The 20,587-nt window shown below is 44.0% G+C and overlaps 1 protein-coding gene across 6 annotated transcripts in view; it reads left to right on the plus strand.

Moving 5' to 3' along the window:
* PIK3R6 (phosphoinositide-3-kinase regulatory subunit 6) overlaps positions 1-20,587 on the plus strand; it is a 57,095-nt gene that overhangs the window by 32,345 nt on the left and 4,163 nt on the right. For 3 of the 6 annotated variants that reach the window (XM_016154682.2, XM_016154685.2, XM_016154687.2), the window contains 10 exons: positions 601-766; positions 3,029-3,115; positions 4,298-4,721; positions 5,017-5,095; positions 5,780-5,917; positions 9,455-9,565; positions 11,102-11,192; positions 11,496-11,566; positions 12,077-12,167; positions 14,444-14,514. In XM_016154682.2, the coding sequence (XP_016010168.2) occupies positions 601-766; positions 3,029-3,115; positions 4,298-4,721; positions 5,017-5,095; positions 5,780-5,917; positions 9,455-9,565; positions 11,102-11,192; positions 11,496-11,566; positions 12,077-12,167; positions 14,444-14,514 (1,329 nt within the window). The remainder of the gene's footprint in view (positions 1-600; positions 767-3,028; positions 3,116-4,297; positions 4,722-5,016; positions 5,096-5,779; positions 5,918-9,454; positions 9,566-11,101; positions 11,193-11,495; positions 11,567-12,076; positions 12,168-14,443; positions 14,515-20,587) is intronic. The other 3 variants (XM_016154683.2, XM_016154684.2, XM_016154686.2) reach the window with 3 other exon arrangements.

Consider the following 20,587-nt stretch of genomic DNA (forward strand, 5'->3'; position numbering starts at 1 on the left):
TAGCAATATAAAATTTCCTTTTGAAATACTTTTGGACCGAAAAAGTGAGCTGATTTAAAGAAAAATAACTAGTAAATAATAGTCTAGGTGCTATGGCAAAGCAGTATAAGAATGACAGTTTAGGCGATACTCAAAAATATTTATTGAGCACCTACTATGTGCCAGGAGCTGTGCTAGATGCTGAGGATGCAGCTGTAAACAAACAAACAAACCCTTGCCTTCCTAGAGTTTACATCCTGGTGAGGCAGAACGTTGATCCAAGTGCTTGGTGACGCTCTAAGGAAGGTGGGCACCATCCCTGCCCCTCTGGGTTTCCGACATTGCCGGTCACCGGCTATCTCCCCACATCAGGGTGTGCGAGGCAGAGGGCCCTGCAGTTGCAGGCGGCATCTGGCAACAGCTGTGGCGAGTCAGGAGCGGTTCCCTGGCTGTGCGACACGGACGTCTTGGCGCGGAAGCTCGGTCTGGCGCCCCCGACCCGCTTCCGGGCAGAGGGGAGGTGCCAGGTTGAACAGTCTGTGCACCTGTGGATTTGGCGTCGGAGTTGGGGTGGATGGGTGCTGGGCCTGGGATTCAGGCTCTGACGCTCCTTCCCGACAGGCCAGCCCCCGCCACGCCCTGGAGCACTATTTCCATGCGGTGGTGGCAGCCACTGAGCAGATGGCTAGCGAGCCCAGCCCGAGCCGGGAAGGACACCTGGAAAGGCTGGAAGAGATTTACTGCTCGCTGCTGGGGCCGGCGGCGGCCGCCAGGGGACGCTGCAGCAGTAAGTGGCGGGACGACGAGCGGGAGCAGCAGGGCCGGGGCCAGGTGCGGTGAGCTGCAGTTGGAGGACCCTGCAGGGGGCGCTAGAAAGCACCGCTGTACCTGCCAGGAGTCTGGGTAACTGAGGCCAGGTGGGACACCTGGCCGCTCCTAGGAACATGGGGACTCAGGGTGCCCAGAAGCTTGGAAGGTTCTGGATTATAAAGGTAGGTAATTTGGTCATAACAGCTGACATCTGCAGGGTACCTACTCGACCCCAGTTGCTGTCCTAAGCACTTTACTTATGTTCAAATATATTACATGTATTAAATCAGTTAATTCTCATAGTAAACTTAAGAGAGATGAAAGTATTATCTCCATTTTAGAGATGAGAAAACTGAGAGAGAGGCCATGAATCTTGCCTAAGATCACCCAGCTAATAAGTGACAGAGCCAAGATCCAAACACAGCCTCTAGTTCTTAACCACTATACCATAGTAACCAAAGGATCTCATGGTCCAGGGAGGCTCTAAAGAGTATTTAAAATAGCAGCAGAGTCGACATCACTTACATCTGTTATCACCGATTTTTGTTCCACGCGCTTCCTATTTGCATTTTTATAAGACAATGCCATATACTCATGGGAAGAAAGCCCATGTGGGTTGGGAAACCCTAAAGAACCCTGAGAAGTATCCTGGAACATGTCTTTCTGTCTGTTGGAGGGTGATTCTGATTTGTGTCCCATTTCATGGTCTCCCAAAGCACCCATGGAATTTGTCAGCCTGCATGTCCCAGAACATACCATGCACCTTAGGTATATGGTACGGACCTAAGGACTAGAAACCATGGGCAGAGATAAGTGTGCCAGCCCTGGGGCTTGACCTTGGCAACCCAGGGATGATGGAAACTGCAGAAGTCAGGGTGAGGAAGACAGGATGCCCCCCTCCAGGGCCTTTCTCCATCTTTTCAGTCTTCTGTTCTCTTGTTTTGCTTTAATATTCTATACCTCTGTATACCTCTGTGCCTCAATTAATAACCAAATGGAATGTCCATTCATGAAGCTTCCCTCCTCCTGAAGCTGGGACAAACCCAGAGGTAAATCTGGCTTTGCTCTCCTTGGGTGCTCCTTGCTAACTCAGCAGTAACTCTGCATGGACAGGATGAGACCTGGTCTAGAACACCCCTACCATCACAGCCACATCCAGCACCTGCCTCATACCATGACTTGTCCTGCACATCTTAATAACCAGCCAGCACCCTTGTTGAGCCCCTGCTGCTACGGGGACAGCATGGTTCAGTGTCCTGTGTACTCTGAAGCCGGGCTGCCTGGACTCAACTTCTGGCTCTGCCACTTACTGTGTGGCCTTTGGCCACTTACTTAACCTCTCTGTACCCCCAGCTCCTCCTCTATAAAGTGAGGATAATCATATTACCTGTGGCCCAGGTTCACTGGCAGGATCTGCTGATGGCAATGTGTGCCAGGCGAGAACAGTGCCTAGAAGTAGTAAGCGTTCTGTGAACATTGATTTATCTTCCCTAAGGAAGCTTGCAACCTTGTTAGGGAGGGAGCCATGCTATGATGAAGTTAGATCCTAAAGGTACCCATTAGGTGTACCCTGTGTGCAGCCAGACAGGTTTGATGGAGAAAGAATGACCACCAGGGCTGGAGAGGTCAGGATGTCTTCCAGAAGGAGGACAGGGGGAGGGGCTGGGCCTGATCTCTCCATGGACTTTAGGGTTCCTGCTGTCCTTAGTACTTGGCTGGTGAGCTCTCTTCAGCATTACCCACAGGAGCAAAGATTGAGTCTTTACTGTGTGCCAGCCACTGGAAGAGACCCTGATAAATAGAGGCCTTCCTCCCTCATTTGGATGTAGACAGAATGTCTAAGAACAATGAGAAACGCAGTATGGCTGCAATATGGGATTAGAAGAGGGATCAAAAATAGGAGAAAAGGTTGAGAAAAAAACTGTGAGCTGATTTGTGAAGGGTCCTAAAGGCTAAGCTACCAAATTTGCAGGAAACAGGGAGTTTCTAAGCATTCTAGTGCAGAGGGGACCACTGCAGTGTTAGGCCCCGGATGAGCCAATAGTGGCAAAGGAGGAAAGGAACTCAACGAGAACAGAGATATAGGAGGGTGAGGGTCTTTGCCACCTCCTCTAGGCCCCATACAGGAGCTAGGGATAGAGCTAGGGGTAGGAGCTGGGGGTAGGGCGGGGAGGGGAAGGCAGAGGAAAATCCAACAACCCTGTCCTTCATGGTCTCCATAGCCTGCTCCTTCCTTCAGGTGACCCCCTTCCAGACCGGCCACCAAGCATCCCTCTGCCCAGCCCACACATCACCTTCCACCTGTGGACGGATGAGGAGCAGCTCTGTAAGTGCCATGCTTTGACCTCTTCCATGGAAGCTGGCTGAAAACAGTGGCATATGTGTGTATCTGAGTCTTTGTGTGTGTGTCTCTGTGCATCTGTGTATGTGTGTTTGTATACATGTGTGTATGTGTGTGTACATGTGTCCGTGTCTTTGTATATTCATTTGTGTATGTCTGTGTATGTATCTATATGTGTCTATGTGTGTATCTATTGTGTCTGTCTTTGTGTATCTCTATATCTATTATGTGTTGATGCTTGTGTCTATGTATGTCTTTGTGTGTGCATCTCTGTGTGTGTCTAGGTTGTTTCTGTGTTTATCTGTATGAGTCTGTGCGTCTGTCTGTGTGTATACATCAGTGTGTTCCTTGTACCCTGAGTTGTTCTGTACATCTGGAAGAAGAATGCATTTTCTCTGTTAGAATAGCTCGGTTCATTAGCCACTGGTCTCACATATCTAGAAAGTACCATATGCTCATGATGATGCCAACAGACAATGCAAGTGCCCAAGAAGGCAGTCACAGAGGAAGTCATGGTTCCTGAATCTGGAGGGGAGTATCTTTCAGGGAGACCTGATCACCTACACTTCCCCTCCACACTGGTGTTCCTGTCACACTATCCCCTGGCTCTTATCAAGGGAGAGGGAAAGACAAAGGTACCGGATGTAGTGGGTAATGCTGGACTGGTGGACAGGGTTCAAGTCTGGCACTTCCTTTCACATGCTGAGTCACCCCAGACAAACTTAGTTTTCTCTCTTGGCTTCAGTTTTCTTATGGGAAATAAAATTAAGGTAGTATAGAAAAGTCTGGGAGTCTTTCCAGGAATTGATGGTCTGTTATCTGTGTCTCAGGGGAAGGATGATCAGAGAATAGGAGGATGCTAATGAGCAAATGTGAAAAAGGGAGCTCTGGGAGTCAGGAGGTACTGGGTTAAGCTGATTTCTTTACTGCAGGACTTCTCAGAGCTTTTAAGATGTTTACTGACGGAACTCAACAAGAGGTAGCAGGCATGTATGGGGTTCTCAGTCTGGTGGTCACAGAACCTAGGTCCCTACATGGAGCATCTAACACATGTTCAACTAAACAGTGTTTGAGAAACAACGGAACCCCAGGCCTTGCCAGGGTAAGGTCCTGCCAGCCTCATGTACCCTCTCCCTCCTAACGGCCCCCTTGTTCTCTGCATCCCAGGGAAGGAATTGGTTCTCTTCCTGTGCCCGCAATCCCAAGTGCGCCTCAGCGCTGACTTGGAGGCCTTGGATCTGCGGGGCTTTCAGCCGGACAGGATGCTGGCCCGGGCGTCCGTGCTGTCCACTGACAGTGGCATCGAGCGGGACATTCCTTTGGGACCTGACGAGCTGCCCACGCCCAGCAGTCCTGAGATGGAGCATGCTGGGCTGCAACGAAAAGGGGGCATCAAGAAGCGGGTGTGGCCCCCTGACATCTTGATGCCAGGCAGCTGGGATGGGCCCCTGGGGCTGCACCGGAGAACAGGCAGGCCCAGTGGGGATTGGGGACTGCTGCCCGGTGTCTCCCGCCTGCACACGGCTCGGGTGCTGGTGCTGGGGGACGACAGGATGCTGGGGCGCCTGGCCCAGGCCTACCACAGCCTCAGGTAGGGCCCCAAGGGGGGCGGCTAGGGCGGGGGATAGTCAGGGCACAGGTAGACACAGTCAGCCCAGGGGCATGGGCTGGTGAAGGATCAAGGAATGACTAGGAAGTAGAGGCCAGGATTGGATTGGGGAGGGTGGTGCACATTGCACCCATTCCATAGATAAGAAAACTAAGGCTAGAGAGATTAGGTAAATTGATAGTCAAGAGATAACTAAGAACGGAGCCAGGATGAGGAACCAAGTCTGTTTGAAGCCAAACCCCTGTCCTCATCCCTGTGCTCTGCTGTTCCTTCCTAGGAAACGAGAGACCCAGACCTTCTGCCTCACTCCCAGACTCAGCCTGCAGCTCTATTACATCCCTGTGCTGACACCTGAGGTGGCTGGATGGGAAGGAAGGGATGGAGGGGGTGTCAGGAGCAGGGGTCTGTGTTAAGGGATCGGGCAGGGCTACACTGCAGCTCTGCATCCCCTGGGTCTGAGAAGTAGGGTCACCCTTCCTCAGGATATGGAGTTGAGAGAGACCTCAGAAGTCAACTGTTCCAGAAGACACAGACATGGGCCCTATGGGCTGAATGTAGTCAGAGAGATGTTCTCTCACAGTGGCAGCCTTCCCACTGCTGGTTTTAATTTTTGTGTTTCTACTGGAATTAACTGCAAGCTTCTCCTCATATAAGGGGCTCACACCCACACACAACATACTTTCTGGGAATGTCAGGCTGTGGAAGCCATTCATCTGTTGGGGGAGATGAAGCCCACTTGGAATTTTTCATTTTTGTTGTCCGCTCTGCTGCTTATTGGGGAGCAGTAAATCCAAAGCTACCTTTGCCTCTCCCCTTTCAAGGCTGATGATCATTTTTCAAGTGGCCCTGGCAAGTGGCCCTCAAAGAAGGGAATTCTAGCTTCTTCTGAGGTATTAAACAAAACAATTTTTCCATGGTTCAGAAATAGCCCCAAGAGATTGATTTGACCACATTCCCAAAGCGTGTATCTGGGGACCCTCCAGCCAGTAAGAGTGTCAGAGAGAGGGCCTGAGAGGCCAGCCTCATCCCCTTATCCCCAGAAGCTCGCATCATCCAGGCATTTGGAGCTCGGAGAGCTGGCCGCGTTCCTGGGCCGTGCGGACCCATGGTATGAGAGTACCATCAACACCCTGTGCCCAGCCATCCACAAGCTCGCAGAAATGGTAGGGGCAGCAAAGGTAGGAGGGTAGGAGGGAGATGGGAGGGGGCTATTTTAGATGTTACTCTTGACCCTTGACCTCAACAGTCAGCCCAGGGGCACAATGGTGGAAGGAGGCAAGAAAGGAATATAGGAGAGGAATATAGGAGAGGGATTGGAATTTACCCGGAACACTGACCAGGCACCTGTAGTCAGCCCTGCATATCCACAGGTCCTACATCTGGGGATTCAACCAACTCCAGATAGAAAATATTCAGAAAAAAGTTACATTGTTGCTGACGTGTACTGTAGTTAGGCCTATGATGGTTGTGTCTGCACCGAACATGCACAGACTTTTTTCTTGTCCTTATTCTTATCCTTAAGCAATACAGTGTGACAACTGTTTACATAGCATTTTCATTGTATTAAGTATTATGAGTCATCTAGAGATGGTTTAAAGTGTACAGGAGAATGTGCATGGTTATATGCAAATACTACATCATTTTATATAACGGACTTGAGCATCCTTGGATTTTGGTATCCAAGGGGGTTCTGGAACCAGTCCCCTGCAATATCAGGGGACAACTGTACATTGGACAGGACCACTGTGGAAGAGATGAAGTAAAACATCTTTTTCTAAGTGAGTAAGCCAGTTATACTCCTTCTTTTATCAGTTTCCTGTGATGATTTCTTTATAATTCTAATAGCTAATGCTTCCTGAACACTTCCGTGTGGCAAGCACTTACACACAGCATCCCTACCAAGTAGATAATCTTGTCCGCAGGTGCTGTTGTTGCCATATCCTCATTTCTCAGATCAAACAACTGAGGCACAAAGAGATTAGGTAATTTGTCCCAAGGAAGAAAATGAGTGGTAGAGTCTCACCTGGAACCAAGCAGTTTGATTCCAGAGCATGTTCTCTCAACCACAAACACAGTGCCAGCCCCTAACCCTGGCCAGCAGTGCGGAAGGAGTTAGTATTTTACTGATCTAAAAAGGACTTTATATATTAAGAGAATCTTACCCTTTTTGTGGTCATATGTGTTGCAGACATATTATTCCTCTTTGTTATTTGCTATCAACTATGTCAGTAGTGTTTTTTGATCTTTAGAAGTTTAATATTTTTTTGGAATGCATATTCTCTTTATTTAAAATAAAACTATTTATCAAGTTCATGTCCCTTCAAAAATCTATATTTATATCAAATTTAATATATACTTTGTTTACAAACATTGTAATATATCTAACATTTCATTTCTCTCTGGTTTACTAAAGTATATATTCATGCATTAATTTACTTATTTAATAGTTATATTAGTAATATAATCTATTTTTGTGGAAATATATTAAAGAAAAAAAGAGGACACATGTTGATTTGATTTGACTTGTCATAATTCTAAACAAAGAAAAGAGGATTCAGTTAAATAAGTTTAACGTTCCATTAAAAATAACTTTTATTTTTATCAAATAAATGTGTGCACACATATTTAAAATGCAAATAAGTTTAAAGTTTAAACACCTAAAGAAGTATACCCTTTGGTACCAGTACAGGAGAGGGACCACTTTCAACTTTTTAAATTTTTATTTTACTTTTGCATTTTTAAATAATATGCATATGACTGTCTCATGATTTCTGTACTTCGATCTTACTGATTGACTTTTTGTTGCTACACATGGAGGTTTAAACTTTCTTAAAACCCTAAAATTCTTTACTTTAATTCTTCAAAAATGTTTAATATTTTTATACATAGCAGTTTCATTCTTCGAAATGCTTTCTTCACTGATTAAATGATATTCGAGATTAAATATTCACTAATATTTTAACACTTTTAATATCTCAGTTTTTACAGTTCAATTACCCATCTGCAATAATTTTAGTGTTTAGTGTGGAATGTGTAATTTCATATTTTCCAAATGGTTAGCCAGTTGTCCTAAGCTATTTTTTGCATAAACCATTTTGACCTATCAATTTAAAATGTCACTTTTATCACTCACTAAATTCTTACATATGCTTATGTTTATTTCTAGATACTTATTCTTTTTCATTGATCTATTCATCTCTGTACAAATTAGCACTTTCATATTTTGATAGCTGTCAGAGTAAGCCTACCCCATTACTCTTCTTTTTTGAAATTTTTCAGACTATGCTTATTTATGTTTGTTTCCAGATAAGTTTTAGAATTTTATTGTCATTTTTTAAAATTATTTTGGGATTTGGATTGAAACTTAAAGGAGAATTAGCATCTTGAACATATTTAATCACCCTCTCTGGAAGTGCGGTATAACTCTTTGTTTATTAAAGTCTTCTTGTATATCTCTCAGGATAGTTATACCATTTTCATTGTATAGCTTTTACCCATTTCTTGCTAAATTTACCTTTCATGTTTGAAATTTTTTCTTGTAGCTATGGATGGTATCTTTCTCCCATTATATTTGGGTAGTAGTTACTGCTAGTATAAACAGAACCTATTGATTTTTATGTATTTAATTTTAAACTTGCCATTTAACTGAGCTCTGCATGTTGTGTCATTGCCTGATTGGTACCTTCTTACATCTTTTATTCTAATAAAGATGTTGGGGGGAGGCATGTTTTCAGAATTATTGCTTATCTGATATACATGAAACATTATTTAGCTGGGTATTAAAATACCTTTTCCTTGAAACGTGAAGGACATTACAGGAGGAATATCTGATGCAGGTCTCATTTATGCGCCTTTCTTGGTAGCTTTTTCCCTGCCAGGACATGTGTAGGATTTTGGTTTTACCCTGCTCTCTTTCCCTCTTATAATTGATAATTTGTATGGCCCTTATACTTATTCTAAAAGCAAGTTTCCACATGTAAAGACTGGAAACAGTGTAAGCAATGACAGCATCATTAAAATAAGTTCATAGTTCCTCAGCATGACCTTTTTGAAGGAAACAGCATTTCAATAGACCAGATATGAGAATCGGAAGAGATATTATAGAATAGGATACAAGATAGATTAGATAAACTCTGAGCTTCTTTCCAACTCAGATACTTTCAGAGTCTATGTAGACATTCTGCTCTGTTTACCTAAAAAACTCAATCATTATGCTTCATAATTGTATGAGGTTGGGGAAGGTCTATAAGACATGGCACTAGTCCTTCCCAATGACAAGTAAACACTAATTAATTAATATATTCAGATATATCAGATCATTTGGTTCAACCTCTCATGCCCAAGTTTACCTGGCTAGTGAATATCTATTCCAAATTTAAAACCCAGTTGAGATTTTCTCATCATTAGTTATATTCTCAAGTGTTTTGTCTACCTCAAGCACCCAGTGCAGTGCCTTACACATGGAGGTGCCCAAGATGTCTTTGTGTAATTGAAATGAATCAGAGCCCCTGGGGAGATAGAGCTTTGGACAGGTATATTTTGACTAGGAGTTGAAATTGAGTAATACAAAAGGCTTGGACTGTGCTGAAGAATGAGCTGGGTTAGTGCATCACAGAGGGTGCAGGGGGGCTTTGAAGTTTCTCTATTAAGAAAGTCACACCTCCCATAGTAACACTGAGGGAGGTGGCTGAAGACATCTTCTGTCTCCCTCACAGCCTCCCTCCCTGGGCAGATCCCAAACTGTAGACCCCTTCATCCTGGATGTCATCACCTACTACGTTCGCATGGGCACTCAACCTATCTATTTCCAAATCTATACAGTAAAGGTAAGCTTTCCACCTGGGGCTCCAAGGATACCATAGCAGCCTGCTGGGCCCCGGGATCCCACTACCCTGGCTCTGGGGAAACACAGGTTGCCAGCTGCATGTCATAAAATCACCCAGACTCTCTTGGTTAACTTTATCTTCTTAATCTCTGGATTTTTGTGAGTGCCCATTTTTCATGGCCACCTCTGCCTCTAGCTTCCTGTCTTACTGAACTTTTATCACTCCGCATCCTGTGGTAGACCTTTTCTTTATTGCCTTCCTGATTTTGATCTAAATGAAGGAGTTAGGCCCTTTCCTTGATTTCCAAAATGCAAAGCAAAACAACACAAAACGAACAGATGGAAAAAAACTGTCAAAGTTCACTGGTAAAAGAAATAAACATCTTAGCAATGCAAATGGCTTAATTAAAGATTAGGTAGCTATCACTGCCCTTCAACCAAAGGTCCCCAGTAGCACACCTGTAGCTGAGCAGAGTTTCAGTGAGGAAACACACACCATGGAGAACCATGAGGCATCTCAGGAAGAGGCTGTTAGAAAGAACTTATTATAGGATTTGGGTTCCTGCTGGGTGATTTTGAAGAGAGTTCCCCAAAGCTGGACACTTCTCTGGGTTGGATGCTATAAAGAAGCAGGAGTGATTCTATGGCTGGGCATCTCAGTAGTTCTTACCATTATTCTTTGACCCTAAAAAGCAGAGGCCACTCATATTTGCCAAGATGAAAGGGTAGGGGGTATGGCCTGCACAGTTTCTGTTTTTGCCTGTGTTCAGACATGACTGTGGCATGAGTTGGTTTCTTTCTTGACCCATTACAGTCATAGAGTGGCCTTGCCTAATAATGTTGGCATCTGTGGAATTGTTTATGGTCAACAGAACACCAAGCCCTCACTGTGAGTGCTAGGCCAGCTCCCGGCTTCTGACGGCCACTTTTCTCTCTCTCCATCCCTGTTCTCAAAAATCCTGTGGCCACTCTTCCTTGTTGTTTCAACATCCTCCCTCTTGCCCCATCTATACCTTGTCTCTCCCTTTTTTCTCTGTCCTTCTTCCCTCAGGAGCCACTCCTCCCTCCAAATTTCCTCCGAGTCTCACTGAGAGCAAATCAGCTCACTAGCCCTTCCCTTGCACAGCCCTGGACCTCTCCGTGCATGTTGAGGACTCAAGTTCTCCTCTCTGGCCCTCTCCTACTGGTGTCTACAAGAGATCTGATAACCTCCATTATATGAATTTTGTCCCCTGCTCCTGTCATCCCCATTAGTAGTGGTTACAGGTAGTTTCAGTAATAGTTTTTCCACTATTTATAAATATATTGCTATAGATATAATATATGGATAGATATATGGACAAAGTCAGATTCAGTAATCATTGGGTGTAGCTTAAAATCTAATATTGGAAGGATGGATGGGGAGACCTCTGCCCTGCCTCTAGACACTCCAAACCATCCACATCTTCAGGCTCTGGGGGTTGGAGGTGGGAGCTGCCTCTGGCAGAGAGTTGGCCTCTAACCTCCACCCAACCTCCCTCTGCCTCTCTCCCTCTAGATCTTCTTTAGTGACCTAAGCCAAGACTCTGCAGAGGACATTTTTCTCACTGAGCTAAAGGTGAAGATCCAAGACTCCAAATTCCCCAAAGGTAAGCATCCGTTCCCCCTTTTTCCAAAGCTCACCCTGACTCAGCTTTCCCAAACCGCATTTCCAGAAGGTTCTCCCTCCTCTTATTTAGTGATGCCCCCATTCCTCCTTTCCTGAACACTGGGGTACCCTCGGCTCCTTCCAAGCTCATCCAGACTGAAGGGCAGCCTGGACCATCTGAGGTGCTGCCTTTTCACCTAGGGACAGATGCTGTGAAAATTCTGCAGCCTAGGCTCCTCAGTGAGGTGGAGAAGATGGGGGGAGAGGGGACGCCCACATTCAGCCTCTTCTCACTTTCCCTTAGATGGTTTCTCACCCAGGAGGAGAGGCATGACGGAAGGCCCAGGGGCTGAGCTCTCCATTTGCTACCAGAAGGTCAGTGGCATGGGCATTGTCAGGAGGTAGTCAAGGGGTACTGCTGGATGGAAGCAGGTGTCAGGAACATGTGGGACGGTGGGGGTGAGGGGATGTGGGTAGGGGGAAGCAGACAGAACCCGAGGAAGCTTCTGCTTTTTTCTTGGCACTGCCTCTAGTTTCCCAGCCTTTGGAGAGTTTTGCAGAGATGTGAGGGTTATGACTGATCTTACATGTAGAGAAGGAGGGGATCTGATTTAAGGAACAAGGGGGCTATCCCCTTGCTCAAAAACACCTTCCTCACTAGCTGTCCGGATGCACTGGAGTTGGAGTCCTTTGGGTCTAGAAGGTTGCACATGCTCCCTGGGACTAAGAGCACTCTAAACCCATATCCCCTAGCCCCTTATGGGACATTAGTGACACCGAAAAGGCACTTGGGGCAGGGACAGAAAGCAAAACTGTTGACATGAGAATGCATGGGGACAGGGTTGTCCTGAGAACCCCCATCTGTGCCTACATACTCTTCCCTAGGCCCTGCTCAGCCACCGGACCCAAGAAGTCACCGTTTCGCTGCGTGCCACTGGTCTGGTCCTGAAGGCCCTTCCAGCCAGTGACACTGAAGGTGAGGAGCTGGAAAAGCAGAGCAGAGAGAAAGAGGACAAGAAGGGGAAAGCTAGGGGCAGGGGGAGAAGAAGAGGGGGTCAAGTGATAGGAGACACAGTGAGCCAGGTGAAGGAGGCCTCCTACCCCATCCCTGAGATTGTGTAATGCTGTTCAGCTCCCATTCATCCTAGGCTCAGCACTGGGCACCAGGCTGCCTGGGTGAAGCATAGTCCCCACCCTCAGATGCTCACCATTGAATAATTCCTGCTCTAGCACTGAATTATACCTCTGCAGCCTGATGAGATACAAGCTGGAAGGTGGAGGGACTACATGGAGGAGGGTAACTGGCCTCGGGCCTCTGCATTAGGCCTACAGAGCCAGTTGAGTTTTGTTTGGAAAATTTTTATTTTAAATATTGTTCCATGAGGCAGATACTCTCCAGTTCACAAAAAGCATCACTAGTCCAAATTATTATATATATGTATACGTATTAGATAATAACTATCTAATTATATAAACCCAAATGTAGATAATAAAAATACCTATTTATATGCAGATAGTTATGTGCATAAATTATAAATATGAGTTCTGGTTAGCTCCCTAGTCTCCTGGAATAAAGGTTGGTAATGTGGATTATTAACCATTGCACACATTGATCAGAGGCCAGGTAATGTTCTATGTCAAACATATTAATTCTTTTAAGCATATTAACCCAATGAGATAGGTATTATTATCACTAGCAACTTTTTACTGGAGAGGAAACTGAAACAAACAAAAAAGTAACTTGCCCAAGGTCTCATCTCAGGTGGTCTCACAGAGGAGCCCACATTCCTCACCACTATGCTCTACCAACTCCTCTGTGATTGCCAAATCTCAACAGACCAGAAATAAGGGATGTGACTCACAGGGGCTTGTAGAAGATCATTTCAGAGCAAAGAAAGTTGACTCAGGCAGAGATGTATCTTGTTCACCACTCTACCCCTAGTGCCTAGCACATGTCCTGGCACATAGTAGATACGAAATAAATATTTGCTGAATAAATGAAGTGCTACGTTTTACCCAAAATTTTGTTTTAAAAAGAATGAATGAGTCTGGAATATTCTATAATAAACATAGAATGAAAATACACATTAGCCAGGCTGGAATGCCTATGCATTCCAGCTGTCTCTCATCCTTCCCTCCTCTCCTGGCCAACTATGAGTAATTGCTCTGACTCTAAAATCCTCTGTGGCTTTGCTGGCATTCCAGTTATGACACTTGTCTGTCTATAAGGCATTCGTGTTCATATATGTGTACCATCACTCCTAAATTTTCTTGGCATTTGGCACAAAGAAGAAACTAAAGAAATAATTATTGATTTGATCATTTCCTGATAAAATGTCTTCCAGGTGTGTTGAATTGTGGATGATTACGTGAAACTCTATCACAGAGAAACATTCCTTACTTGTAGGTCTTTAACAACACAAAGGAGACATGTGACTTTGGCAATAGCTCTTAACCAAGAGGTGATCACAGAGTTGGTCAAGAGTGCAGAGTTTAGAAACTTAAAGGCAGGCTTCAAAGCCCAGCTTTACCACTTACCACTATGTGACCTTGGGCCAGTTACTTGGGACCTCCCTACATGTTTTTTTCACTTCCAAAATGGAGAGAAGATACTAATTTATGTGCATATAGTAAACTATAATGTTAACTCTTATTGTTAAAATTGTATTTCTTCTATTTTCTTCACAAGTCTCCCACCAGACCCCCAGCCCCAATTGATGCCTCCTACAAGTTTTCCATAACAAAACTCTATCAGAAGTGATTCCAGAACCCTCCTCAGAGGCATAAACATTTAAGAACCCTCCTTTGTTATACACAACATCCTGGGCTAGGTGTTCCTTCTGTTTTCAATATGTCCAGTAGCTGCAGTGAAGATCAACACAATTTCTTCCACTGAAAAAAGGGTGCAGAAGGAGGTGAAGAAAGAAATCTGGGTTGATGATAGCTGCTATGCCTGAAGAGCAGAAACTTTATAGTTTCACCAGGGAAGAGAGAGGGATGATTAAGAAGAAACTAAACTTTGGCTAGAACCAAGGTGGAGTCCAGAAAGTATGGGATAAACAAGGTACGGAAGGGAGTTAAAATGGGGGATCGAGATGGGTTCATTAAGTTCTTCTTAGGACTTAGAATAGGACCTAGAATCTTGAACTCCCCTACTTCCCTGGAGGCCCATTCACAGCTGCCCACCCCCCCATCTCATTCCTCCCAGTTCCAAAGCCCACTCACTGCCCCACATCATTGTTCTCCTTACAGACCACATGTGCCTGAATGTCAGTGTGATAGAGGTTGTCAAGTCATCCAACCTGGCTGGAAGGTCCTTTTCTGTAAGTACTGGGTAGAATGGGAACTAAAGATATTCAAACAGGGTTGGTGGCTTGGAGCCCAGAAGTTAGAGAAAGGGATTTGTGAGCCTTTCTGAGCCTTTGCTATTGAAGCAGGTCTTCCTGTTGGAAAGAATCTGCTTTCTAATCAGTCGGTTCGAAATATTAAACATCATCTGACGTGAATAAGGGATTATAAGAGTTAAGGCCTTGCCCTCCAACTGCTGACCACCGGAAGACCTAAGATAGACCCAGATAACTACAAAATGCACACACATCTGGCATACCCCTGCACTACACAAAAGCCAGACTTTAAACAACTGAACTTTTGACCAAATCACACCACCTCTTTCAACTTCATTGCCCTACAGCTGCTCTTTGCCCTTTACCTTTGCCCTTATTGATACTTATCAATAAGGATTCCCTTACTGATACAAACATAGGGCTCACCCATTTTCTCCCTATCTGATGGCCTCTTTGGGCTTCATTTTCCTAGTCAGCTAGACCTTGGACCCCATGATTACACCTGGACAGTGTTCTCAGATATCCTCAATTCCCCCATACCACCTACCAGGCAGACACTCACTTTAGATCAAGCCGCCTCCTCAGTCTGTATGCTCAGTGGCTGAATGTTTCTGGATTAAATCCAACAACCATGTGATTTAGGGCCACAGCAAATTCCTGACCGCCCCCCTCAACCAGATCCTTGGTATCACTCAACACTTTTCTCTTCCATCTCTTCCTGACTCTTCTCCATCTTTCCAGTTCTCTTTTCTCCAGGTTTGATTTCCCCCTCACTACTGCTCCTTCATTTTAGCCTATAAACATATTCAAGTCTTTTCCATCCTAGAAAGAAAAAGCTCTGCCATGACCCAACTCTTTCTCTAGCTACCACTCTATCTTGTCCTTCCCTTCTCAGTCAAGCTTCTTGAGAGATATCTCTAGAGGAGTTTCCAGTGCCTTACCAATGACTGTCCTACCCACTACCATCTGCTTAGAGCCCACCTCATGGTGGAAAAGTCACCACCATGTCACCAAGACCAAAGGTCACTTTTTAATCCTTATATTTTTTATCCTTTTTAAAATAATGTTTTAGCTTATAAACAAAGGTTTACTGATTTAGTTTGCGAAATACAAAGAAGCACAAACAAGTAACTCTAATAGGAATCTCATCATCTAGAGTGGATGACTGTTCATATTTTGAAGTATAATTTTGAGGTATCCAGCCTTTTTTCCCTATATATTTTTACATAATTGATAGCTAGCTACATACATATTGGTCTGTAACTTAATGGTTTATTTAAAAATATACTAAAGCATTATGAATATGGCTTGTCAGGATCTTATGTCATTAAACATATTTTATTAAATATTTATTACATTATGGCTACATATGCCTGCATAATTATTTAGTTGAGTTTTTAAAATATATGTAAGCAAGTTCTCATTTTTCACTATTACAAACAATACTGTGAGGAACATACTTGGGGATACAAATGTGCTGAAAATCATTGTTATGCCTTTTTAAAAAATGCGTACAAATGATAACACACTCAAGTGGCACCCATATTTTTGGATTTTTGATATATTTTGCCAAATTGCTTTCCAGAAAGTCTATACCAAATTTGATTCTCACCATAGTGTTTGAATGCTAATTTTGCTGCACAATTAAGACATGGGCTAATTTTTTTATCTTTGCAAATTAGTCAAAATTTTCATTATTTCAATTTTTATTTCTCTCATTACTGATTGATGAAGCTGAAGAATTTCTTATATTGAATGATAATTTCTATTTCTTCATTTGTGTATTTCCTGTTTATTATACTCATCCTATATTAATATTGTGTGTCTCTATTTTATAATGTGCAAACACTAATCCCTTATCTGTCACATATTTTGGAAATATTCTTTTCAGTATGTCTTTTAATGTTGTTTATGATTTTTTTTTTTACCTAAAATAGGTTTATATATTGAGATAGCAAAATCTACTACTTGTTTTCCTTTGATGATTTCTGCCTCTAGTATGATTATATATTACATATGTCTGATTCTTTTTCAAACACCATATTTCATCAAATTAAGAGATATCATATCAGTAAGAAGGAAAGAATACTTCCCCAAGTATGAACAGTGCTTTCGTATCACACTAATTGCAAAATCTTCTTTATTTTGGAGATATTAAAATATTTCTCATAGTTTTTATTCACTTTCATATTTCTTTATCATTTTAAACATTTTTGCTTTATAGTCTGATTTCTGTATTAACATTATCTAAATTATTGGGAGTGTAATCCTTCTATTTATTGGGTCCACTGACCCTCATGGTAGCTTAATTTCCTAAATGTTTCTTCAATAGTGAGCTCATATTTGTTGAAGTTTTATCTGTGGGAAACCTGGGTGGAAAACTTTTCCTCCTAGAGAAATTCTGTACTTGCTCTCGTCAAGAGCCTAGGACCACATTTTGAATTAACTTCTTGGCTTATAAATTTCCAAACCATGCAGACAGTGTAAAATTGTACCCCAAATCCACACGTGGACAGGTTTGCAGCTAAGAATACCCAGGGGAGACTTTTCGTCTTCACTCACAGCACAAGCCACAGCAGACAAGCTTCCCTGTGATCTCCCATTGCTTCTCTTGCCTTTTTCCTAATCTAGTCTCTCACTGAGAGTATAACCTTCAATAGTCCTTGAAGGGGATCTGTTTTAAACTCCTGCCTCATTTTCCCTAGTTTTTTATTCCTTTGATCAATTTCTATTCCTTTGATCAATTCCTATTCACTTTCACCATTAGAACTGACACCCTGTCCTCTGAGTTTTTAAGCTTCCTAAATCTGTGAATCCTGAGACACTACTTTCTTGTAGTTCTTCAATATGTCTCATTGTTATTTTTTGGGCTCTTTCCCTGGGCTCTTTTTTCTAAACTAATGCTTTAAATAGCTACTGTTCTCTACTTCTACCTATGGCTCACTTCTGTCAAACTTCTACGTTGGACTGTCAAACCCCTTACACGGTTTTAATACAATTTGTTAAGGACGCCAGAATCTGTATCTCCTGATCTGACATTCACCCCTGAGTTTGACTCCTGCATTCAACTAAGTTCACATGAATTGGATGTCCCACAACACTCCAAACTCAAAATATTCAAAAGTAAACTCAGTGCTTTCTAATAGTTAAGAGTTCTCTAGAGCCAGACTGCCTAGATTCAGACCTTGGCTGTGCCATTTACCAACTATGTGACTTTAGGTAGTTATCAAGTTCTCTGTGCCTCAGTCTCATTATCTATAAAATGGAGATAATAATAGTACCTACCTTATCTAGTTGTGGGGATTAAATAATTGCAATATGTGAAGCTTGTTGGAAGAGCTATATGTGTGTTAGTGGTTGTTTTTATTTCCTCCCCTCCTCCCCTATGTCCTGTCACTCACTTAATGGTACCATCATTAACCGGTCGCCTCTGCCAGAAATCTAGGAGCCATCTCAGATGCCTCCTCTTCTTCACTTCCCCAAGTCCTGCTGATTTTCCCTCTCAAACACTTCTCAGACCTCTCTCTTCCTCTCCATCCTCCTTCTTCAGATCCAGCTAGGTTGACCAACCATCCCAATTTGCCTGAGAACTGAGAGGTTTCCTGGGACATAGGACTTTTCAGTGCTAAAACCAGAACAGTCCCAGGCAAACCAGGACAAGTTGTTCACCTTTGGTCCAGATCTTCGTCCATCCCCTTTTCCTGGACAAACGTGATAGCCTCCCAGCTGGTCTCCCCAATGTTACTCCTTAGGTCTAGTTTCCACGTCTCTGCCCAGTGATCTTTCTAAAATAGATCTCAAACATGTTTAAACCCCCTCCACCATTTCCCATTCTCCGTGACAGAAGGGCAGAAAAACTCTTCATTGTTTCAAAGCTTGGCTCCTCTTCCTCTCCAACCACAGCTCTGGTGACCCCCTGCAGGCTCTTCACACCGTGGTATTTGGAAGTGTTCTGGAAATCACAACCCTGTGCCTTTGCTCATGTGCTTTGCTTGGCCCGAAACTGCATTCTTCCCTTCTTCTCCACCTTCCTTTTAGAACTCCTATTTCTCCTTCGAGATGAAACTCAGGTGTCAACTCCCCCATCCTGATGCTCTTCTCCCTTCCCTCCACATCCTCCACCTCACCCTACTCTCCACTTCCCTGTGAGCTAGGTGCCCCACCTCTTGCTCCTGTAGAGCCTTGGTGACACAGCCATGGAAGCATTGCAACACCATAATGACATGATCTTTGGGTGTCAATGGACTGTGATCTACCTTCACTCAGACCCTCCTCTGAGTCCTCGCTGTTGATTGTCTGAGAGATCTACTGTACGGAGCTGAAATCTTCCTTCCTATAGGACAGCTCTGTTTAACCTTTAAACTCCAAGGTGGACCTATTTACCCTGATGTATTCTTTTGTAAAGTGAGTTCCTTACAATGGTTTCTGTTTTTAATGACCTCTTTAAACAACCTGATTGTGAGCTTTTTGAAAAATCTAAACTTATCGCCCCAGTGAGTTCCGTTTTACTCCTGTACTGATTTGCTGGGGGAAATTCCAGTAGCTGTACTTTCCTTTTTGAACTTGAATAGGTGCATGTGCATATTCTGTCCCAGTGAGTCAAATAATAAACACTGAGAAACAGAGGAAGTTCACAGTGAGCTAGAATGAAGGTATTCTGGGCTTTGAGAACACCAGGGCTTGGGCATTGTGGCTTGGTGAGTTTAAGGGGCAGCCATGGTATTATTTAGGCTGGATCTTAATTTAGATATAGAAAAGTAATGAAGGGTAGTAGAATTAGAGCTTCGGGGTATAGAAGGCAGGAAGCCACCAACAGAGAACAACTAGCAGCATTTTGCTTATCCCCTCACGAACTAAGACTGGGACCCTTTGCAAATTCTGCCTCTGATCCTTTCAACTGATCTTCATGGCCACATTTATAGACTGAAATCCAAGACTCCTGCGGTCCTCAGAGGCCAAAGCCAGGTATGTCAGGTGTGTCTAGGGGTACAGACCACAAAGGGGAAATGAAAGCATCTGCCTGCACTGCAGGTAGGTGGGAGGAGGCCCCAAGACTACCTCTGGTTATCTAAAGGGCAGGGCCATGGAGGCCCAGATCCTGCCAGGAGACACTTAGAACAGCTTGATGCAGTTGTAGAAACACTCAAGTCAGAGAGCTGGGTTCTACACCTACCACTGTGAGACCTTCAGTGCATCACAGTCAATCCTTCCAGAGTTCTGTCTTCTCCTCTGTGGGAACCTTGAGTCTCCCTCACCAGTTGAGTCATTTCATATGGGATACCATCCATATCATAAACTGATTGTCCCTGGCTATTCCCCAGGTCCCAGCTCACCAGGACTTCAGCCTCCCTGTTGTTTCCCCAGGTATTTCTGGAAGGTCATGGGTGAAACCTGAGTGCTCACAATCACCCAGCTAGCTGTCTGGTCCATTCCTGTTAGGTTCCACTGCCTGCCCCCCCACTCTCTAACCTGTCCCCTGCCATATCTGCCCACTATGACTGAGAGCTCCAGGGTACCAAAGCTGCCTGAGGGTCTGTTGCACAGCAGGGGAGAAGTCCTCTCTCTTTTTGTGTTACCTTCTGTCTTAGAAAGATTTTGGTAAATCGTTCTGTCTTTACTCGCAATCCACCTGTTGTGAGTAATAGTAAAGCCAGGATTAGAACCTGAGCAATCTGGCTGTAAAGTCTGTGCTTTGACCCTCCTCCTGGGAGAGTCTTGCATACTCTGCTGATAGATTTCTGGCTGGCCTATCCCCACCCAACAAAAGTGCAGCAGAAATTCTGGGACATGTTTGATGCCCCAACTTAGGCTGCTGCTAGTGCTTCTGCTCTATGACAATGATAAGGTAGATTAGTTCAGTGGTTCTCAGCCCTGCCTACAATAGGCAGCTTATTTTGAAATGCCCATATCTAGCTGGATTCCAGACCACTTAAATCAGAATCTCTACTTTTATGTTTTGAAAGATGGTTCTTATGAGCAGACAGGGTTGAAAACATTTAGATGAGATAGACTAAGGCTCTAGCACCTCGGCTGTTCTGTGGTGGCGAATCAC

The sequence above is a fragment of the Rousettus aegyptiacus genome, unplaced genomic scaffold (genome assembly GCF_014176215.1).
Source record: "Rousettus aegyptiacus isolate mRouAeg1 unplaced genomic scaffold, mRouAeg1.p scaffold_m13_p_6, whole genome shotgun sequence".
In the NCBI taxonomy this organism is placed as follows: domain Eukaryota; kingdom Metazoa; phylum Chordata; class Mammalia; order Chiroptera; family Pteropodidae; genus Rousettus; species Rousettus aegyptiacus.